This window comes from Molothrus ater, chromosome 7 (genome assembly GCF_012460135.2).
Source record: "Molothrus ater isolate BHLD 08-10-18 breed brown headed cowbird chromosome 7, BPBGC_Mater_1.1, whole genome shotgun sequence".
Classification (NCBI taxonomy): domain Eukaryota; kingdom Metazoa; phylum Chordata; class Aves; order Passeriformes; family Icteridae; genus Molothrus; species Molothrus ater.
The window spans coordinates 4,860,384-4,880,636 of NC_050484.2; the positions used below are offsets into that span (position 1 = coordinate 4,860,384).

The window sequence follows — 20,253 nt, forward strand, 5'->3', positions numbered from 1 at the left end:
AAGAATCAACAGAAAAAGAGGCCCACTTGATAATCTCAAATTGAAGAGAAACTCCACCTCTGACACTTCCAATATTTGTCATCACTCACAAGAAAAGACAACATGCGGTTTTTCATAAATGTTTTGAGTTATTTTCATACTTTAAAAGTTAATGTAATTTAGTTTCAATTAGCAAGTAGTAAATCCAGATATTTCAACTATTTCCCAAACTTCAGCCATCCCAGAAGCAAAAACCATGGAGAGATGCCCAAGGTTCAAAAATTGCCCGAACCTTTCACATTTCTGTGTGGAAGTACAGAGAAAGGAAAACAGACATTTATTTACCTAACACAATGGAGATCAGAAAATTTAGCAGTTTACTCAAGCAGGAAATAGAGAGCTAATTTGGGCCATCCCTCTGTTGCCTTCTTGGGGAATCTAAAAGCTCTCATGAGGACTCAGCAGATCAAAATTTCCCTGCTGTCAATTCCATCATGGAATCACGGGATGGTTGTAAGGGACTTTAAACCCCATCCAGTTCCACCCTGTGCTATGGGCAGGGACACTTTCCACTACCCCAGGTTGCTCCAAGCCCTGTTCAAGCTGACCTTGAACTTTCACAGGGATGGGGCAGCCACAGCTTCCCTGGGCAGCCTTTGCCAGTACCTCAGCAGGCTCGCAGGGAAGAACTCACAGAAAGTTCTCACAGGAACAATTTCTGCCAAGTTCTGACCTGCAGCTGCTCCCTGTCAGCAGGCAGCATTCCCTGGGATTGCCCCTGGGCATGGCTCACCTGCAGCATGCTGGGCAGCACCCACTGGTAGCCACTGAGGGAGAAGAGGTGGTTGAAGTGCACGGCCGTGTTGATGACGGTGGCGGCGTACTGCCTGAGCAGGGCACTGTCCTCAGGGTGCAGGATCAGGGCACCGTTGAACACGTTCAGGAACAGCATGATCTCATCCCCCCACGGGAACTCGCTGGGCATGCCAAGGAACATCTCTTCCAGCAGCTTAATCCACAAGCTTTTCTGAAGGGTGTCTAGACCAAAGAGCTCTTTGCCGGCTGCAGGGGAGAAGAGCAATCAACAGCAGTCAGCTCTGTCCACCACAGCCAGCCTCACCTCACTGCAAAGAACCATCCCACAACCAATCACCACAACCCCATGACCACCCTTCTGCCTTTTAAAAATTATTTCACCCATCCTGTGTTTCTTTAAGTGCCCACAGGACTTGAGCAAACCTCGACTGAAAGCATCAATATGAAGACAAAGAATGATAAATATCACACAGTTCATTAATCTGCTGGTTGGACACTCTTCCCTTAAAAAGTGGAAGATCTGAGCTTGCACGTGCATCATTTGCCCCACACAGAGGCTGTGCAGATTTATGCTCAGGTTTTATGTCCCAGGTGTCCCACACATTACAGGAAACTGATGCAGGGTTACAATAATGCCTCTGAAATCAAGTGCCTTAAGAGCTGGTACAGAACTTGCCAATGCTTACTACTATGCAACAATGGTCTATTTAACCTATTTAGCATCAGGGTGGAAAACCTGCTTTACATCCAGAGCTAAGTTTCTGAGTGGACTGTTACTTCATCCCTGCTGCAGAATCTGCCCAGTCTTCCTTGGATGTCGACTGCTTCCTCAAAGCAGATGGCAAAGGACTTTGAGCAATCCTTTTTAGGTAGTCTCACACATAGTTTTAATAGTCAATTAAAACTTGTTATCATTTGGGTCCAAAACAAGTAGCCTTGCCTGGAGAATTCCAACAGTGAAGCCCTTTCTGTTGCTGTGCTTACAAACAACAGCTTGGGTTCTGACATCGGTTTCCCTAGGAAGAGATTCATCAGCTTCCAGAAAAGCTGCAAGCCTGTATGCTTCTAAGGCAAATGAAGCACTCACTGTGGAGCCTTAAGGAGCTGGAAGAGAGGCTAGACAGAGTTGAGAGGAATAAAGAGGACATTTGTTGAAGTGCCTTCAAAGGCCACACCCTGGCAGTACGGGAGCCACAGTTGTGGCTCTGCCTGGATGGCTCCAAAGTAGAAGCAGAAGAGAGCTTGGTCTCGAGATCTCACATTTTTATAAGTTTTGGTCCATTAGCATATTAGAGCTAATTGTCCAATTACAGCTCCAGCCCATGAAGTCCCATCCTTCTTGTTTTTCTCTCTTCAGTCCACCCTTGTTTATGCTCTTGGGCCTGAGATTTGGATCAGTTGTCCTTGAGAAGGAATCGTTTTGTCTCCCTACTCTGTGCAGAGAGCTCACTATCCCCTAACATGAAGCCCAGGCCCACACTCTAAAGCAGCACAGAACCTGAAAAATATAAAAGCTAAAACCTGAGGGATCAACTGAAACCTTTCTGCCTCGTCCAGCCCTCCAGGAGAGCTGCCAGGGGCTCATACCTCGGGGGTCACTGAAGAGCGAGAACTCTGCGTCGATGGCGCTGCGGGGGAAGGAGGGCAGGCGGAGCAGGTCCTCCTGGAGCATGGACACATGGGACTGCTTGTGGGCTGGAGGGATCTTCTGGGTCAGTGAGATCAGGAACAGCACCCGCCCCACCTCCTCCAGCTTGCGGGTGAACACCTGGCAGGGAAACAGAGACAAAGATCTACATCAGCCTAGTCCAGAAACTTTGAAAATGCCCATGACTTCAGCAGGTTCATTTCTAGGGCTTACTCTTGACAAGGTTTCTGCTGTTGAGATGACTCCAAGGTGTTAGAAAATCTTTTTTTCCCAGCCTTGAGATTGAAGAAGAAAACAGGATTCTTTGGCTCTCATTCTCAAGGTTGTTTATTTCATTTTTCTATAACATTTTTTCCCAGACCGGCCGAGGTGGCAGGTCGGGTTGAGGCACACTGACCGCCCTCAAGTGTGGTTATCTTTTTATATTAAAAACTATGTGTATTTTATTTACAATAATTTTTTAATACCTATTACTTATGTTAGATAGTTTGTCTCTAAATTAATGTAGAAGTGCTACTATCACAGTAGAAGAGGCTAAGAAGAAGTAGAGGGAAGGATAGGACACGCCTAAATTCTTCTATTTTGCTTCTTGAATCATCATTCTAAAACTCCAAAATTCTACTTTTCTGCTTTGTGATAAATTCACCATTATTTTATTCAAACTCTCATGGTTTGTAACTCTTTGTACAAAGTTGGTAATTGTTTCTTGGGTTAAATTCTTATGGGTTAAAATCGAAGGCACAGGTGGTTTTGACTCTGTGCTAAGGTTTTTGAGCTCTCTGTTAGGGTTTCGAGTCCTCCAGGGCAGCTGGAGGAATTTCTTAGGTTCTGACAGCTCTGATCCGAGGGATGCTGCACTCATGGCTCAGAGGATCACAGTGAAATTCATAGAGCTGGTGCTGTTCCTCTTGCCAGAATTTGCGTGCCACTGTTCTCCAGCCCAGGTCTCAAAGGTGGATTGTGTTTGTAAAAATGGATCTAACAACACGTTCAGTCTTCTGGAGGACCCGAAATGGTTGCGAAACAATTTTCCACTTTGCCATGGGTTTTTCTGTAGATTAATGTAAGCCCCAAGGTGGTCAGAGAAACCAACCCCAAGCTGAAAGCCACATGTTTGTATTTCCTCTCTTCAAGGCCCTAGACTAGAGTCAACAAGAAGCTGGGATTGCTGTCTACCTTCTGGGATAAGACACCTGGCCATGGAAAGTATTTGTACAACTGTGAATGAAAAGTAGCCAATAGAACAAAGCAAGTACTTTTCCAAGTAAAAAAGTACTTTTTTTGCTGCTCAGTGGTGGTTACTACAGTGTTGCTTTCTTTGCTGAAGCTGGATGTTTTCCAGCAACATCTTGCATGACTACAGAGAGGCTAGCAAATATGTGATACAAGTTTTACCTTAGAAATATTTTGGGCTCTGAGTGCTCTAGATATAAAAATGTGGAAAGCAAAATAATGCCCTGACAAAAATGTGAAGCCCATTTAAATATTTTTGGATCATGTAGAGTGTATTAAACTCATTTATTTGTGGACACCTCCTAGAACCAGAGTAATTTCTGTCAGAGACACAACCAAGTTGATCCCAAGTAATTTCAGATTTTTAATGACTCTCTACTGACAGATGCAGCACATTAAATATTGTCCTATTCTGTGCCATACACATATGAGATGGCATTAACTTTATTTTCCATTATTTTAGCTGCTAGTAGCTCTTAAGCAGCTTTATAGCTGCCTTTTATAACCACTCATGATGGCATTTTCCTACTCTCAGTAAGAACACAACTACAATAGCTGATTTTTGGCTACAAAAACACAACTGTTAATATTAAATGCATAATGCTTAAGCACATTCCTGCACATCCTTTTTTAAATTTTCTGCAAAATGATCCATTATAAGGAAACTGGCTGGACAGAGTTGGGGAGGGGGGAATTCACACCCCACTCTAATCTTCCTGCAATAATGTACAGAATATATGGCCTCAAGGCAGATTTCACCCTGACTGCTACTTCTCCAGCAAAGCTTTTGATCTGCATGCAGCATGAGAAAAAGCTTTTAAAAGGGGAAAAAAATATTTTCAGGGTTTGTTTCTGGTTAGAGGTATGAGTTACCTGTTTCTGAATGAGCTCTTGACCCTTTTCTGGATGCATCTGCACCAGGTTGAGCTGGGGAGAAACTGACCTCCGGAAAGGATAAATATCACGGACGTAGGTCTGCCAGGAAAGGAAAAAAAGTGCATTTTAAACAAATGCAATCACTATGGCATCACTCAACAGAATGGAAAAAAGGGCTCTTTAGCCCTTCCTGAAGGGCAGGGGCTTTCAGACAGTGTCAGGCATCATGAAAAAGCACAAACAGAAGAGAAATTTGATCGGTTCCAAGAAAACTGGACATTCTTGTCCTCTGCCTCTCCCTCTTCTCTCAAATTCCAATCTTTCACCACACACAGTTAAAGATGTGATGCCCACAGACAGAACTCTATTTATAGGATGTTTGTTCTTCTTTAGATAACCCTGATGTTTAAAAAGAAGCCAGATGAAAAGTCACACAAACTTGATCTTTGCCTCACCTTATTGTAATGAATGAGATTCCAACGCTTATCCATTAAAAAATAATGAGAAGACTGAGTTTCAGGTATGTTAAAAAACTCCAAACACTCCTGAAAAGAAAGAAATCAAAATATCCTGTTACTTTTTAGTTGTTTTGTACAAATACCACAACATCCAAAAGAAGAATATCCATCTAATAATTTATAAAGGCACAAGCATGCATGCCTCAATCAGACTGGCACACTGGTGTGGCTTTGATTATTTATTTCTTTTGTTAATCATGAAGTACCTGAGTATGTTTGAGACAATCAAGGCATGCTGACCTCACAATCCTGAAGACTGGTGTTAATTATCTTGATATCACACATATTTGTCTGACTGTATGAGCCATATGGGCCTGGGTATTTATCAAGATTTAGTGATAGGTGGTATGCAGAGACACTGAAGTTCTGGCACTTCAAAACACTGAGATGGGATTGCCAGTAAAATTTAACACAATCAGTCAAACTGAAGGCTTTTACAAATCTGTTTTCTATGTGGCTCAATTAAAACCACCCAGGAATTTTTTGGCAGAAGGAGAAAGTGACTGCATAATAGCTCCTGGATACCAAAATACTGTTGTGGCTACTGAGCCATCGTTTTCACTCTGATCTTGATCAGTCTCTCCTCTCTAGTGCTGATAAACCCAAACATTTAAATGATTTGTGTATTTATCAAAAATATACAACAAATACCCAGCAAGCTGCAGTGTCTCCAAATGTAGTTGCATTTGTGAGGTTTGATTTCAGAGTATTTCTATTATCCTTAAATGTGAGATCCTGTTTATTCCAACCAAGGTCCCCTGATAGGGAGACAGACATCCCTGTGAGGAGAATATCCCTCCCTAACCCTGGGACAGGATGATCAGGCAGAATGGATAGCTGGCATGCAGGTATGGCTGGTAAATTTAAGTTTGTCCAGCTCAAACACTCACACCTACCTTCAGCAGAGCCTCAAACTGTGTGTCCTCGTGGACTGGTAACTGCGTGGGGATGTCACACTCATTCTGTCCGTGCACAACAAGGGTTTTTGTGCCTGGAGGAAGAAAAGTTGTTGCATTTTCCTGGCCACTTTAATTAACTCAATTTCAAGAGACTGCCCATGGAGGAAAAGTGGTACTTGAAATTCATTCGTGGACAGGCAGACTAAGTGAGTCCTGTCTAGAAACATTAAGCAGTGTATGCAGAACATATTCTCACACTTCCACAGTTTAATGAGAAATTGATCTGTTCTTAAAGGATGAGCTGACCTTAGCAGCAGCTGTCAGCTCTGAGGAAGAAACAGGCAAAAGGTCAAACCTGTTTATCAGCAAGCTATCTCAAGCCTGAATGATAGAGTTTTACTATGATGCTCCTGCCAACCTTTCACAGCCCAACTGGCACAAAGCTCTGGGCTGAAATACTGTTCTAATTCACTTTCTGTCTGCTTCTTTGAGAGCTCTTAAAGTGGTTTTCTGAATCTCAAGGAATCAGCAGTAGAATTTACTGACTGAATACTCAACTGAAGGAAAACTGCCTTAAAATATGCAGCCATTTGTAAGAGTTTTTTTTCTGATCCAGTTCTGATGTATCTTACTTTTGGTAAAGTGGGCCATAAACTTTGAAGTGAAGGAAATTTAAAGACTTATTTCTTATACCTGGCATTGAGGCAGTCACCAGCAGCTTCACTTCACACTGTTCCTTCTTCATGGTCTGTTTGAGATCCTTGAAGAAGAGTCCTTCAACATAACCCACCACTTCCCAAAGGAAGGTGAGAGTAGCAGAAATGGCATCCATGCCCCATTCACATGGAGTCCGTACAAAATACATGATCAATCCTACCTGCAGGTAATGAGAAAGAGGAATACCAGGTTGTACACACTTTTTAAACTGTGCAGAGTGCTGCATAAACACAGAATAACAGTATTGTTCTACCTTTCTTCATTCAGAGGGATAAACCCATTAAACTTTCATCCTGAAATTTTATATGTATTAAAGAACAATCTGCCTGCACTATTCTTCCTTTTTTCTAGAGATTATGAGGACTGGGGACAAAAAGTACTCTTGCCTTAAGCACCACTGCAGATGAGGAGAAGGGAGAATATCTGCAGTTAAAGATTTCATATTTTTTATGCTCTGAAGTGCTGCCATGTGGACAACTCACAAACTGTAGAAGGCTCCCTGGAGAAGCACATCTTGTCTGCTTCACCTCCTAACTACATTTGTCCACAGTCTTGAAAGAAGTTGCTAGATCTGCTCCAAGAGGATTGTCTGTCAGCAAAGCACTTTCTGAACCCAAATTAAGTAAAATAATTAAAGGTTTCTGGTGCTGGGACCCTTCTAATTGTCTTCAGCTCATTGGCCAAGGTTCAGTTCAGAAATCCACGACAGGTTGCTTAGGGGTTTAATGAAAACAGAAAGGTTCCTTTTCCTCTCCCCAGAAGGCCAGAAAGCCTCATGGAAGCCTGTGTGCACCCACAACCAGGAGCAAGTATGAGCTATATAAGAAAAATTGAGTGCATTTATTGCACACATGAAGACAGAGCAGAGATTCTGGGCTGCACAGGTGAGCCCACAAGCTACTCACCAAGTAGTTAAAGAGGATATGAGATGTCTGGGCAGGAAAGTCTCCAATATTCAACAAAAGCTTCCTTAGCATATACATCAGCTCATCCTGGAAGAAAAGCAAAAGTTTTTTCTTCCCACCAAAAGTGAAGAACAGATTTCTCCCTTTTATCCTTTCTTGCTTTGTTTCCCCCCATTTTTCCACAGTCCCTTTTTCAGCTTTGTCTCTCAGTGCATGAGGTAAAACTATACACCTGTTACTGCTCCCAAAAATTGCAAAATAAAGCCCAGAGCACTGCACCCAGGCCAGTGTCTTTTTCCCATTTTACCTCAGAGAGGCCAGTACCTCCTGTTGCAATTTGTGCTGACTGTAACACTAGTGACTGTGCACTGCTGTCCCTGTGCTTATCCCAGATGATCTTTGAACTCTGGTTCATCTCACCTCACCAGCTGTGGCTGTGGGGTGGGAGGAGTGGGCAGAATCTATCTTCCCTTCTTTTGGAGAGTGCCTGCCTTAAATGTAGGCTAAGTATTCCTCATGGTGTGAAGGGATTATAGAAGGGACAGAATCTCATTGCCAGCTGAAAAGAGACAGATGGTATCACAAATGTCTTCTTTGGCCCTTATCCTCCAACCCCACAGCAGGTTTGAGCCAATGTTGTAGGCATGGATATGCACAGGATAATCCATGCCAGGGATACACCTGTAGGGAAATACACCTGTTCTCTGTGTTCTGTACTTGTGGTTGTATGAAGAGATGGTGAAACAGCTTGCAATGGCTCAGAGGCCTCTGAGGTTGGACAGATGACAGCTTTCTTCTCAAAGGTACTGAACACACAACCTCTCTGACCAGAGATAGTGTGGATGCCCCATCCCTGGAAGTGTTTAAGGGGAGATTCAGAAGGGGTTTGTGTCACCATGATATTTTCTAAAAAATCCCTTCGTCAGGATTTCTTCTCCTGGCAAGATGAGAAGCCTCAGGTTCTCCATGTTTTGTTCCTCTGGAATGTGATTTAGAGAATTGTTTACCCAGCATGTGAATTGTTTTTACTTAATGACCAATCCCAGTCTAGCTGTGTCAGGACTCTGGTCAGTCACAGGTTTTTATTATCAATCTTGTCTAGCCTTCTGATGTATTCCTTTCTCTTTCTTTAGTATAATTTTAGTATATGATTTTCTTTTAATATAATATAATATCATAGAATAATAAATCAGCCTTCTGAGAACTTTGGACTCAATTCATCTCTCACCTCGTCCTGGGGACCCTCAAAACACTGCAACGATTGGTGACCACAGGTTTGAGCAGCCTGGTGCAGTAAAAGGTATCCCTGCCAGTGGTGGGGGGCTGGAAGTAGGTGATATTTAAGGTTGCTTCCAACCCAAAAAGTTCTGTGAAACAGACACGACCTTCTGACCTTAAATGAAAGCTTTGTGGGCAATAGCTGAGAAGTCTCAGGAATAGTAAGTCCACCAACACCTTGGCTTGCTCAAGGAACAAAAGGACAACCTTTCCTGACATTTCTCAGGTTTAATATTCATTTTAGAGTCAGTTCTTAGGTAGTGGCTTGAAAGCTGAGGCCAGTGATACTATTGATGTCATACACCAAATATGCAGCTGAGAAAGTGATATGGAGAGTCTCCCTGCCTTCTACATGGTCAGAAGCAACATGCTTTTCTTCCATAAATCTTGGATAAGCCACAGAGACACAATGCCACCCCATCTTTCAGAGAACCTGAATAGAGTGGCATGAGTGAAGGCAATACTGCCTATGCCATGTTCACTAAACAACTGCTCAAAGCTTGGCTGGGAGCAAAAGCATTGCTTAGAGCTGATCAATCAGCTGTGTCCTGTTTACATCAGGGGACAAAGACTGAAGCCAAATGATGGCATGCTGCATTATAATAGTACATGTTCTTTCTCCAGTGATGTCCCTGGAGTGCCTGTGCTGGCAGCTGTGCTCCCCTGCCCTGAGGAGCTGTGTTCCTGCTGGCAGGGGCAGAGGGTACCTGTCGATTGCTGATGGTGAGCTTCTCCAGGAAGTGCCGCAGAACTGTAGAGGGGTCCTCAATCAAGCAGTTCCACAGGACCTGCTGAGCAACAGCACTGACTGGGAGAGAGAGAGGAAACCAGGTCAGAACAGTCTCTTGGAAAAGCCACGAACTGCTATACTTAAAAAAACCTTATTAGTCCCCTTCCTTCCTCGGTTATGTTTTATACTGAACACCCAAGACACCATTTGATGCACTGGAACTCCTGGTAACCAGTGCAGTGATCCCAGTAATAATAATCACAGGTCTATTTCTGAACCTTCCCTAACTACTGGTGATATGACAGGAAGCCCTTCAGGACTGTTAAGGAATGATAAAGAAATAACTGATTGAATTCTTAGCTCCAGATGGAAAAAAACCCAGCAACTGAGAGATATAAATTCGTTTAGTTTGTTTTGTTCATGCACATAAGTTCAATTTCATGGTGATTCATAGAATGATTTGATCTGGTGTTGGTGAACAGTATTAGATAGTCAGCAGGGAATTGTGTTGATGATCAACTCCCTGAAGTGCAATTAATTGCAATTCTCTGAAGGTCAACAACAACATAGAATTATTCATTATTTTGTTTTCAGTAGTCAGCTCCTGATCACAAAATCACACATACATTGTTTAGAGGGCTGGCTACATACAGCTAAAACTGAATACAAAATGTAACAGGAAGTTAAATGCACAACTGGCTGACATGACTAGCCAGAGATGAAGGAAGCAGAGCAGCCCACCAAGCCCATCAGGTATTACCACTTTCAATAAAACAAATACAAGGAAATGTACTATTAATTTACAAAGCCATGATAGGCCAATCACCAAAATGTTCAGGCTGTGTGTAGGTGGCTTTCTGCTTGTCATAGGAACACAAAAATCTGAGTGGGAATAGATCTCCAGAGGTCTTCAGTCCTAGCTCTGCTTGGAGCAGGGCTGTCACCTACACTGGGTATGGTAACCACAGCTATGACTAGCCAGGGTTTGATAACCCCTGTGCATGGAGAATCTACAGAAATTAAGCTCCTGGTGATTAACTTCCTTCACCATTTCTAAACTGAACTTCCCAGGTTGTAAACTCTAAGTCAGCAGTTCTTCTAACTCTCTGTTTCCTTTGAATCACACCAAACAAGCCTAGCTCCTACAAATACTCCTCAAAGAACACTTGTGTTAGGCCTCTTACCATCCTTGTATCCCCCCACTAAATTTTTTCAGCTTCTCAATATTTCTTTTGGGCCTCTTACCATCCTTGTATCCCCACACTCAATTTTTTCAGCTTCTCAATACTTGTTTTTAAGTAGGGGCTTTTTTAGGGTCCTGAAAGGGCAAAAGCCCCTCAATGCCAAACACAAATTATGTAGAAAATAAAAAGGAAAACCCTACAAAGGTACATTTCTATTAGAAGTCTGCATTCAAACAATTTTGAAAGTGGTTCTGCCATCCTTAAGCAACAATCCCATGAAGTTTAATCGAGGTCAATACCAGCTACTCCATCCTCCCGGACTTCTCCATCTTCCATCAGATGGACAATGGGGAGCACTGCTGCACAGATGCATGCTGGAAACACAGCCTGGGGGGGCTGGGGCACGTGGTGGTTTGGAGTGTGCTCCGTAGTGTGTTCTTCATCTGGAGCAGCGAGAGGAAGAGGAGTTAGGGAATACACTGTGCTGCTATCCATGCAGGTTAGATAAACATTTATGTTAGTGGCTCTACACACAGAACAAAGATCAGAACACTGTTCACTGTGCAAGCATGACAGGTTTGCTGCTATTTCAAAGTACAAATGGAGCCTCCAGCCGATTTCTTGATCAAGAATTTTCACTGCAAATGCATAATTTTTCAATTTACATTTCTTTTCTTGTAGGCAACCAGTTCCTTTTGCCAAAATCTCTTTTTTTCAGCTAGAGTGCTCCCTGTAGCACTACTCTCCAAGCAGAACACGAGAGGCAAGAGACAACAGGGGTGAATAAAATAATGAAGGGCAGTAACTTATTATAAAGGAGCTCAAGCTTGGGAATATATTTGACAAAAGGGAACATCAGAGCTTTAAGCGTCAATAGGAAAGGCTCCAGTGAATGAAATCCTAGGAGGAATGCTGCAAAGTGAGGTCACCCACCTTCTGCACTGACTGCTGAGCGCACTGACCACACAGAGCCACGGCGGAAGGAATAATTCCTGTGGGAGGTGCTGGAGGTGCAGGACGGGCTCACAGACAGGCGGCGGGAGGCCAGGTTGGCAACTTCTTCTACTGACAAAGAGAACAGGAAATGTCAATCCAGATCCAGGCTTCAAGGAAGCTTTTGAAGGATAGCAATCGCAACCCAATCAGAATGCTGAAGAGTCAAGTCAGGTAATTTTGTCAGGAGAGACAATTTAAAAGCTCTGAAGATCAGTCAGAGAGGTAATTTGCTCCTGCTTTGGGAAACAGCAGAACATTGATCCATAAGAGTGTTCAGTGCTCTGGTGCATCACATTTTAAGAGAGAAAACCCTGAAAATCCCTGGGAAAGCCCTGAAAAAAACCCTGGAAAAATCCATTAAACCCTAGGAAAAAAACTCTGGAAAAATCCTGGAAAAACCTCTGGGAAGAACACAGGAAAAACCCCTGGAAAAACCTCTGGAAAAGGCCTTCAAAAAACCCTAAAAAAACCCTAGAAAAAGCCCTAGAAAAACATTGGAAAAACCCCTGGAATAATCGTGGGAAAATCTTGGAAAAACACTGGGAAAAACCCTGGGGAAAACCTCTGGAAAATCCCCTGGGAAAAAAACCCCTATAAACCCCAGAAAAAACACTCTGGAAAAAACCTGGAAAAAACTGAAACCTCTGGAAGAACACAGGAAAAAACCCTGGAAAAGCCCCTGAAAAAACCTTTTCATCCACTCCCTGTTAGCCATCATTGTTGCTGGTGCTCAGTTTTTCTTAGGAACTAGGATTTCTGCTCACAGATTTTCCAGTGTAAGCTTAGATCTCATCTACTCTCTGCTCACCTAATGGCCCATACCTTGGAATGCCTTTAATGAAGTCTTTGTGCTCTGTTAGCCTGGGCCAGTAAAACCCCTCACCCACAGACTGAGCTTATTGTGACTCGTGCCATGCAACTTTGGCTGACTCGAAGTTTGGTACTGAGCTTGATCTGGTCACCTGGGCTCCCCCAATATTCACCACAAAGGTAGAAAACCCCAGGGGCAATTCAGTATATCCTAAGTTCTGTTTCTTAAGACAGATACAGCCAAAGAGCAATTCCTCCCACCCTTTAATTATTAAAGAGTTAAAGTTAGGAAAGATGGATTTCATTCCTAGTGTTGCATATTCTCTTCTGTTAAATCCTGCAATAAACTGGGAGTTTTGGGATGTTAAATGCTGTCAAGTTCCACTGAAGTTGGGGCAGATGGAGTCAGTGTCTTTATCACCCAGTAAGAACTCAATATATCCAAGAGTTTGTCCCTTTTTTTGTACTAATTTTCAAATACACTTTTTCTCAATGACTTGGACTCATCAACAACTGGATGTGGGTTGAGACCTTCCCAACACTAAAAATCAATTTTCCTGGACATCACTCCCCTAAGCAGTGCTCCATAGTTTTCAAACACACTTTTTCTCAATGACTTGGACTCTTCAACAACTGGATGTGGTTGAGACCTTCCCAACACTGAAAATCAATTTTCCTGGACATCACTGCCCTAAGCAGTGCTCTATGTTTGTGGGAAATGGTCTCAGGTTGCTGGAATGCAGTTCCTGGTCCCAGAGCACACCTTCTTCTTCCTGCTCAGAGCTTGGTGTACAGGATGGCTCGTAGCAGGCCTCCTGAGTGATGGGGATGGCAGTGATGAGACTGGCTTCCCTGCCCAGGCGCTTCTTCTCTTCCTCCTGCTGCAGGTTCTTCAGGATATGCTCCGCTCGCTGATGGGAACGGGACACAGCTCGGGCAGAAAACGACTTCTGTTGGGAGCAAGAGAGAAGAAACAAAGCCTGAAGCTGTTAGGTAAGGTGCACACAGATTTTCTGACAAAGGCTTCACCTCAGTGATGTTCAGCAGCTCAGTTTCTAAATAAAAATCAGACTAGTGCCAGCTGAACAGAGATTCCCCAGGAGAATTATTGGAAATAAACCTACAATAAGCTTTGGTGCAAACTCCTCCCAGGAGACACCATAGGAACCAGTGCAGACTAAATTGTCTCTCAGGCAGTTCTAGAGAAAAAAATCTTCTCTTGGAGAGAGAGCAGCTGTGTGCTCCCAAGATCTAAGTCAGTGTCTCTCACAGGGATATGAGGTGCAGTGCAGTACCTCAGTGAACAAACAGAAAAGCTTGATGCCCATGTAGAAAATTCTGTGTCCTACATGACTACACTAGATTTTTCCCAGCTGGGAAAGAATCTCAGAGGTTAATCCACATCTTTTGGCTTAATTTACCACACATCTCTCCAGAGAAGAAGCAGTTCTTACTCTCAGGATGTCTGCTTACCGACTGATCTTCATTTATAGGATCCTGCACACTCCCACTGCACTGAGGGACCCAGGGAGGGTCAAACATTGGCACAGATGGCATCCCCAGCACAGGAGAAGGCAGAGTGAAGTTTATACTTGGAGGAGGAATCTAAACAAAACCATGAAAGACATTGTGTTACAGCAAACTATTGTCAGTATTGTTAATCAAACATGAACACAAGTACCCAAGGCATAAATTAACTCTGCCAATTTTTCCCACCTCTGTATCTCACTGGACTGTAGCAACATGTATGACACTCATCTTCTCTCATATTTCCTGACCTGAGTCCCCATTTTATTCTTCCTATTTTTAACAGGACTTCTCCATATCGTCTCCCCCACTCGTCAGAGTTATACAATCTTTTTTCCCTAAACAGAGTTTCAGGAAATTTCATGGCAGTCTGTCATTACACATCTATCCCACAAGGCAAGCTGTAAATGTCATCATTAAGCTTCATGTGTCTTATCTACCTTGAAGATCTGCTGTGCTCCCTCTTCCATCCTTGGCCACACTTGATATCTGAACCTCCAGAGTGTGTGAAATTTAAGGATGGCATTCAGTCTTTGCACTGTTTCTGGGTGATGGAATTCGGACATCAGCATGTCAGAAACAGCCTCTGGTACTTTCACAGCACACAGCAGGAACATGGCAGCTGCAGGGAGACAATATCTGATCACCTGTGTTTCTCAATAATGTGTTTATATTTGGCAAGGAAAAACTGCTGGTGTACAAACCCACACCAAAAGAAACCCCATAAACAGGATCACCAATCTACCAGGCCTAGAAAAAACTGTATTGCTTCATGAAACCAAGCACGTGTGATTCCACCTTTTGGAGCCACGCAGCATTACAGCTGAAGCTTGCAAATTCTTCTGGAAAACCTGCTTTTTGAAATAGAGTACATCTTTGATCTTCTCAACCATGACTTGTTCAAAATAAGAACATCTCTTGAAGTAAAGGGACTAATTGAGTTTGGCTTTCAAAGGCTCCACTTCCAAGTGATTTCTGTGTTGATTAATCAAGGCTGATTTAACAGAAACTCTGCCTTTAGCAGAAGCTCTGGAACAGGAGACAGAGTCCCAGTAGAAGTCACCCGGATATTTTCATGGGAAAAAACAGATTTTATTTCAGTTTGGGCTCCATGCAATGATCCCAGTCTGTCTCCAAGACAAAGGACCATGCAAAACAGCATGAGGGTAGCTGAGGCAGGACACTCCCCAATACCACAGAAAAGTTTATCTGGCCTGTCCACCACCTGGTGAACAGCTCTGGACATCCTTCCCCACCCCTCCATGAAGAATTGAGGTGACTCAGGCCAGACAAAGGTCAAGCAGAGTTATCCCTGGTACCAGGAGTGCAACTCCAAATAAACAACTGAGCGTGAAACAAGATGGAGGAAATAAGCTACAAATTCCTGACTGAGAGACAGCTTTACAATTTATAAAAGCTACACAAATTTCGACAGAGACAGAATTTCCTACACACTCCATGAAGCGCACAGGGGATCTTCTCCTGCAAGGTCAGATGTGACTCCACAGATACTTTCCCTGGGAATTGAAAGGAGAGATGCCATGCTTACCCCATTACCAGTTAGGTGGTAAGTACATTGGAGTTTAAGCTGTACTGTTTCTTTCCTAGCTGTAATATAGGTACCTCTATTGTACACTGTATGTTCTCTACTAGTAGTTCTTTTTGTTTTATTCCTGTGTAGCAAATAGTCTGTTTAAAATATTATCTCTCTTTAGTTTGTGTCTATTAAATAAATAATTTATTCTATAATGAAGCAAATCAGCCATTATTAAAGAACTTGAGAGTGAGAGTGGGTTTTGCTGGCCAGCCCTACAAAGCTATTGCCTGCTGCCAGAGGCCTGGGCAAAAGGCAGGGACTTATCTAAGCTCCCATCTCTATTTGTAATAGTTGCTTCAATGGATCATATTTGAATATATATCAAGAGACATTAATGAAAGTACAGACTGATAGAGGCCAGTGAATGCAGATGGTGTCTGAGGGGCACTGCAGGAGGCAGAAGCAGAGGGATTCCTGTTTCTGTGGGAGCTCAGAGGTGTCAGAGAATCCATGGCTTCCTTGACCAGCAGCTCACTGCAGAGCACTGAAGACAATTTCTCTAGATTTGGTGGCTGCTCCTCCACAGTAGCAAGAAGACATTTGCCAAATGTTTCCTTCAATGCTTATTCAGCAGGTGCCAGGCCCCAGAGCAGTGTTTGTGGGAGGACAGGACGACAAGGCTACTCTCTGACTGCCTGGGCTCCTGGTGCTGCTGAAAATCTGTGGGGACCTCCAGAGAGTTCCTTCTGCTCTCTGATCTTCTCAAACTATAACAAGTCTTAGAAGGACACTTGTAAAAGGGTGAGTTCATTCTGAAGCAACCAAGAACAGAAAGAGAGCCTTGGGAGAGGTCAGCAGATGGTGCTGTAATACACGAACAAGGCATTCTTTTAACCCATCTTCTTTTTTTATCCAGTTTCTCTATAGCAACACTGGGGTTTTCAGGATTTGACCTCAATAAATGCAATTTATGCTTGGGCTGTATTCACCTGCTACCAAAAAAAGCTACTACAGACCCTCAAATGGATTTTAATCCTCCCTGCAGGAAAGGGAGAAGAAGGAAGATGTATTTCAGAGGCTGCTTTGGAGCAGCAGCCAGATTGCACTCCTCATCCCATTCCCTGTAGCCCATGCAAATTTTTTATTAGAATCACAGAATCATTAAGGCTTAAAAGGACCTCTAAGATCATAAAGTTTAAAAAGTATCCAAAATTATTCCCTCAGAAAGGGACTTGAAGCAGGGAAAGGAGTACTGCATCAGGCAGATTACTTCTTCATCTGAATCCATTAAATGAATATCCTATATATCATATAGGCTCTTCATTCTTCCTGCTGTCCTAACAGCATCTGTTACACATAAATATCTCACTTCAGGGACCAAAACTGTGCATTTAAGTGCTGTGTTCCAGGTAATTGTACATCATGCTTTACAGTAGCATTAATACTTTGAATTGCTAAGGAAATACTTCTTCTGACACATCCTGTTTATTTTTTCACAGCTGGTCATTAGGTCAGTCATCTTTTGGCCAAGCAATAAACTCTGAACCTAGATAATTTCCGTGGGAGAAGATCCAAGCTCATAGCAGAAACATTCTTATTACTACTTTGCAACAACATATATGATTTTATATTTTATTGTAATAAATTTCATCCCAGGTGCAGAATTTCCAAGTACTACTTTCACAGGTATATGATGTCCTAATCATCTGTCTTAAAGATACCTCTCAACTATGTGTCATCAGCAATCATCTCTGTACTTTAAAACCAAGTGGAAATGGAAAATTTAGATAATACCATACAATAACAGTACTTAATGAGCAATGCTGCTGTCTCCAAGCAACATGGGAATTTTCCTTTCAGCCTGACAGGAGATATGACTGTCATTCCCTGTGTCAGTTTTGGTATGGGCTCTCAATTAGTACTGATACTTTAGGTTTTAGCTTTTATATTTTTCAGATTCTATGCTGCTTTACTATGTAGGTCTGAGCTTCATGTTAGGGCATGCTGAGCTCTCTGCACAGAGCAGGGAGACAACAATTCCTTCTCTAGCTGGGGACCAAGGACAAATGATCCAACTCTCAGGCCCAAGAGCACGAATAACATGGACTGAAGAGAGAAAAACAAGAAGGATGGGACTTCATGGGCTGGAGCTGTAATTGGACAATTAACTCCAATATGGAAATGGACCAGAACTTATAAAAGTGAGAGACCCCGTGACCAGGTGTCCAGTTTGTGACCATTTTGGTTCATCTTGGGTGTGGCCCTGGCTGGGCTCTTGTGCTGCCCAAGGTAGATCCATTGAGGCCTTTTAATAAATCCCTACTTTATTTTTTAACTCCATCCAGCCTCTGTTCCAGGTCAGCCTTCACAAGGCATCAGTACTAACATTTCCATGAGGCAACACACAGAATGCTTCAGTAGACTCTGGACAGACTGAATCACTGTGTTTCATCTGCCTACAAACCCAATTGAATACAGATACTAATTTTAATATTCTCCAAACATGCACCACATGCAGGGCCTCAGAGAGAGTGCCCTCCTGATCCTTCTGACCACCTCTTTTCCTCAGAGCACACAAAGGTCTATGAAAACCAAGAAACACCTGGTGCCATTCAAATTCCTCCACTACAGAACTGCCAAGTGCTGTGAGTTGTGCAGCCACAGCAGCCACCCTGAGTGGTGTGGTTGTCTCACCTGCTGCCCCAGCCATGTGCTCATCCACGCTGAGCAGGAGCTCCCAGGCTGCTGGCTGGATGTCCCCGTACATCTCCTCGGTGAGGATGGGAGCTGCCTTGATCAGCAGCGACAGAGGGGCAGGGGACAGGCTCATCACCTGCAACAAACCAAGCCATGCCTTAGGGCTGACCAAATTATCCACAGGAACACACTCAGTGATTTTACCCTGGGTTTGGTCTGCAAATTACCCACCAATAACTTCTAGGTTCATCCATTTCAGAAAATGCTCCATAGATGGGACATGGCCTTCAGCCTATACTAAAAGGGCAGTGTTTCCAACTAAAGTCTTTTGCTTGTCTCTCACATCACCAAAACACCAAAAAAGAGGACAGAAGGAAAGCCAAACTCTCCCAAAGTGGTGCACAACCAGCAATACAGGTCCATTAATCTCTCACTAAGAACAGGCTGTTGCTTCTTCAGGAACTTTGAACAAGTAAGTAGAAAGAAAACAGACACTGTAAACTGACAGGCTGCAGTTAAACATATCTGTGAATTCTTTGGTTTTTTGTATCCTCAGCTCTGGTGCATATGTCACTATGGAAAGCCAGAGATACAGACTGATTTAATGGTAAATATTTAAAGGATTCTTTGACCATGTTTCCCTAAGAGGTTTAAATTTAGTATTACTCAGATTGGGAAAAGATGTAGGGCTGAACTGATGGATATTCAGGAACAGTTCTTCGCATGGGCTTGTAGATCCATATATATTTTCCCTCTTGTTGCATTTTAACCTGGCACCTATCTATCTGCCTCCCTAACTAGCATATGGCCTAATCAGTACCTGATTCCTGATGTATTTTAGCATTCCAGAGTCCTTCTTCCCTTCCAAGTTGATATCGATCACTCTCTTTTTAAGAGAAGGAGTTCTCAAGCATGACTTGTCTGAGCACTGGAAGGAAATAAAAACAAAGTGGAGTTCACTTTTATATTTCTCAAAATGTGGAAAAGGTGATTATGTACAAGAGGAATTTCCATATACTAGAAACCATCTAGTACCAGAGCTGTAGCACAAAGCCTTCTTCTTTGCTGGCAACAGGCCCAGGATCAGTGAGACAACACATTTCATCCAATTTTCTTCTATTTTTAACAATGCTTTTCCTAATAAAATCTTAAGGTAGGAGACAGTAAACCAAATGAACAATGTGAATGTTCTCTGCGTAATCTTCACTGGTGGCACACTCATGTATTTAGTTAAGTAGGTTAGAGGCAAAAAGTCCTGCAGCTTCTCGCTAAAAAATTACCAATGGAAGTGTTCAGTGTACAGAATTATTCCTCTCATGCAATCATAGAATCATTGATGTGGGAAAAGACCTCTAAAATCATTGAGTCAAACCAGTAGTCTAATGCTGCCAAGTCCACCACTAAATCATGTCCCCAAGTGCCACATCCTTGCTTTTTTTTAAGTCCTCCAGGGATGGTGACTCCACCGCCTCACTGGGCAGCCTGTGCCAGGGCTGGACAAGCCATTCAGAGAAGAAGTTTTTTGTAATATTCAATCTGAACGTCTCCTGGTACAACTGAAATGGCCCTGAGGCCATTTCCTCTCAGTCACGTCCCTTATTTTTTGGAGCAAAGCTCAACATCCACCTTGCTGCACCCTCCTGTCAGAGAGTTGTGGAGACTGAGGAACTCCCCTTGAGCCTCCTTTTCTCCAGGCTGAGTTCCCCCAACTCCCTCAGCTACTCCTGGTGCTCCAGCCCCTTCCTCATCTCCATTCCCTTCTCTGGACACACTTCCATGTCCTTCTTGGACTATGAAAAAAAGCAAAGATTGTCAATTGCTCTCTGGAAGAGAGGACTGTGCAAAGGCCCTGCACGTCTTTGTAGGAGACTTCCCTACCTCTCCAATTCTTTCTTGCTGCTGT

General features: G+C 43.1%; 1 protein-coding gene across 11 annotated transcripts in view; it reads right to left on the reverse strand.

Moving 5' to 3' along the window:
* Positions 1-20,253, reverse strand: part of UNC80 (unc-80 homolog, NALCN channel complex subunit) — a 126,324-nt gene that overhangs the window by 40,379 nt on the left and 65,692 nt on the right. For 9 of the 11 annotated variants that reach the window (XM_054515404.1, XM_054515403.1, XM_036387285.2 and 6 more), the window contains 15 exons: positions 19,171-19,278; positions 18,348-18,486; positions 14,557-14,738; positions 14,063-14,194; positions 13,353-13,539; positions 11,717-11,848; positions 11,083-11,226; positions 9,577-9,677; positions 7,592-7,678; positions 6,663-6,846; positions 5,967-6,061; positions 5,008-5,097; positions 4,550-4,651; positions 2,383-2,563; positions 773-1,041 (listed from right to left, as the gene is read on the reverse strand). In XM_054515404.1, the coding sequence (XP_054371379.1) occupies positions 773-1,041; positions 2,383-2,563; positions 4,550-4,651; positions 5,008-5,097; positions 5,967-6,061; positions 6,663-6,846; positions 7,592-7,678; positions 9,577-9,677; positions 11,083-11,226; positions 11,717-11,848; positions 13,353-13,539; positions 14,063-14,194; positions 14,557-14,738; positions 18,348-18,486; positions 19,171-19,278 (2,133 nt within the window). The remainder of the gene's footprint in view (positions 1-772; positions 1,042-2,382; positions 2,564-4,549; positions 4,652-5,007; positions 5,098-5,966; positions 6,062-6,662; positions 6,847-7,591; positions 7,679-9,576; positions 9,678-11,082; positions 11,227-11,716; positions 11,849-13,352; positions 13,540-14,062; positions 14,195-14,556; positions 14,739-18,347; positions 18,487-19,170; positions 19,279-20,253) is intronic. The other 2 variants (XM_054515399.1, XM_036387283.2) reach the window with 1 other exon arrangement.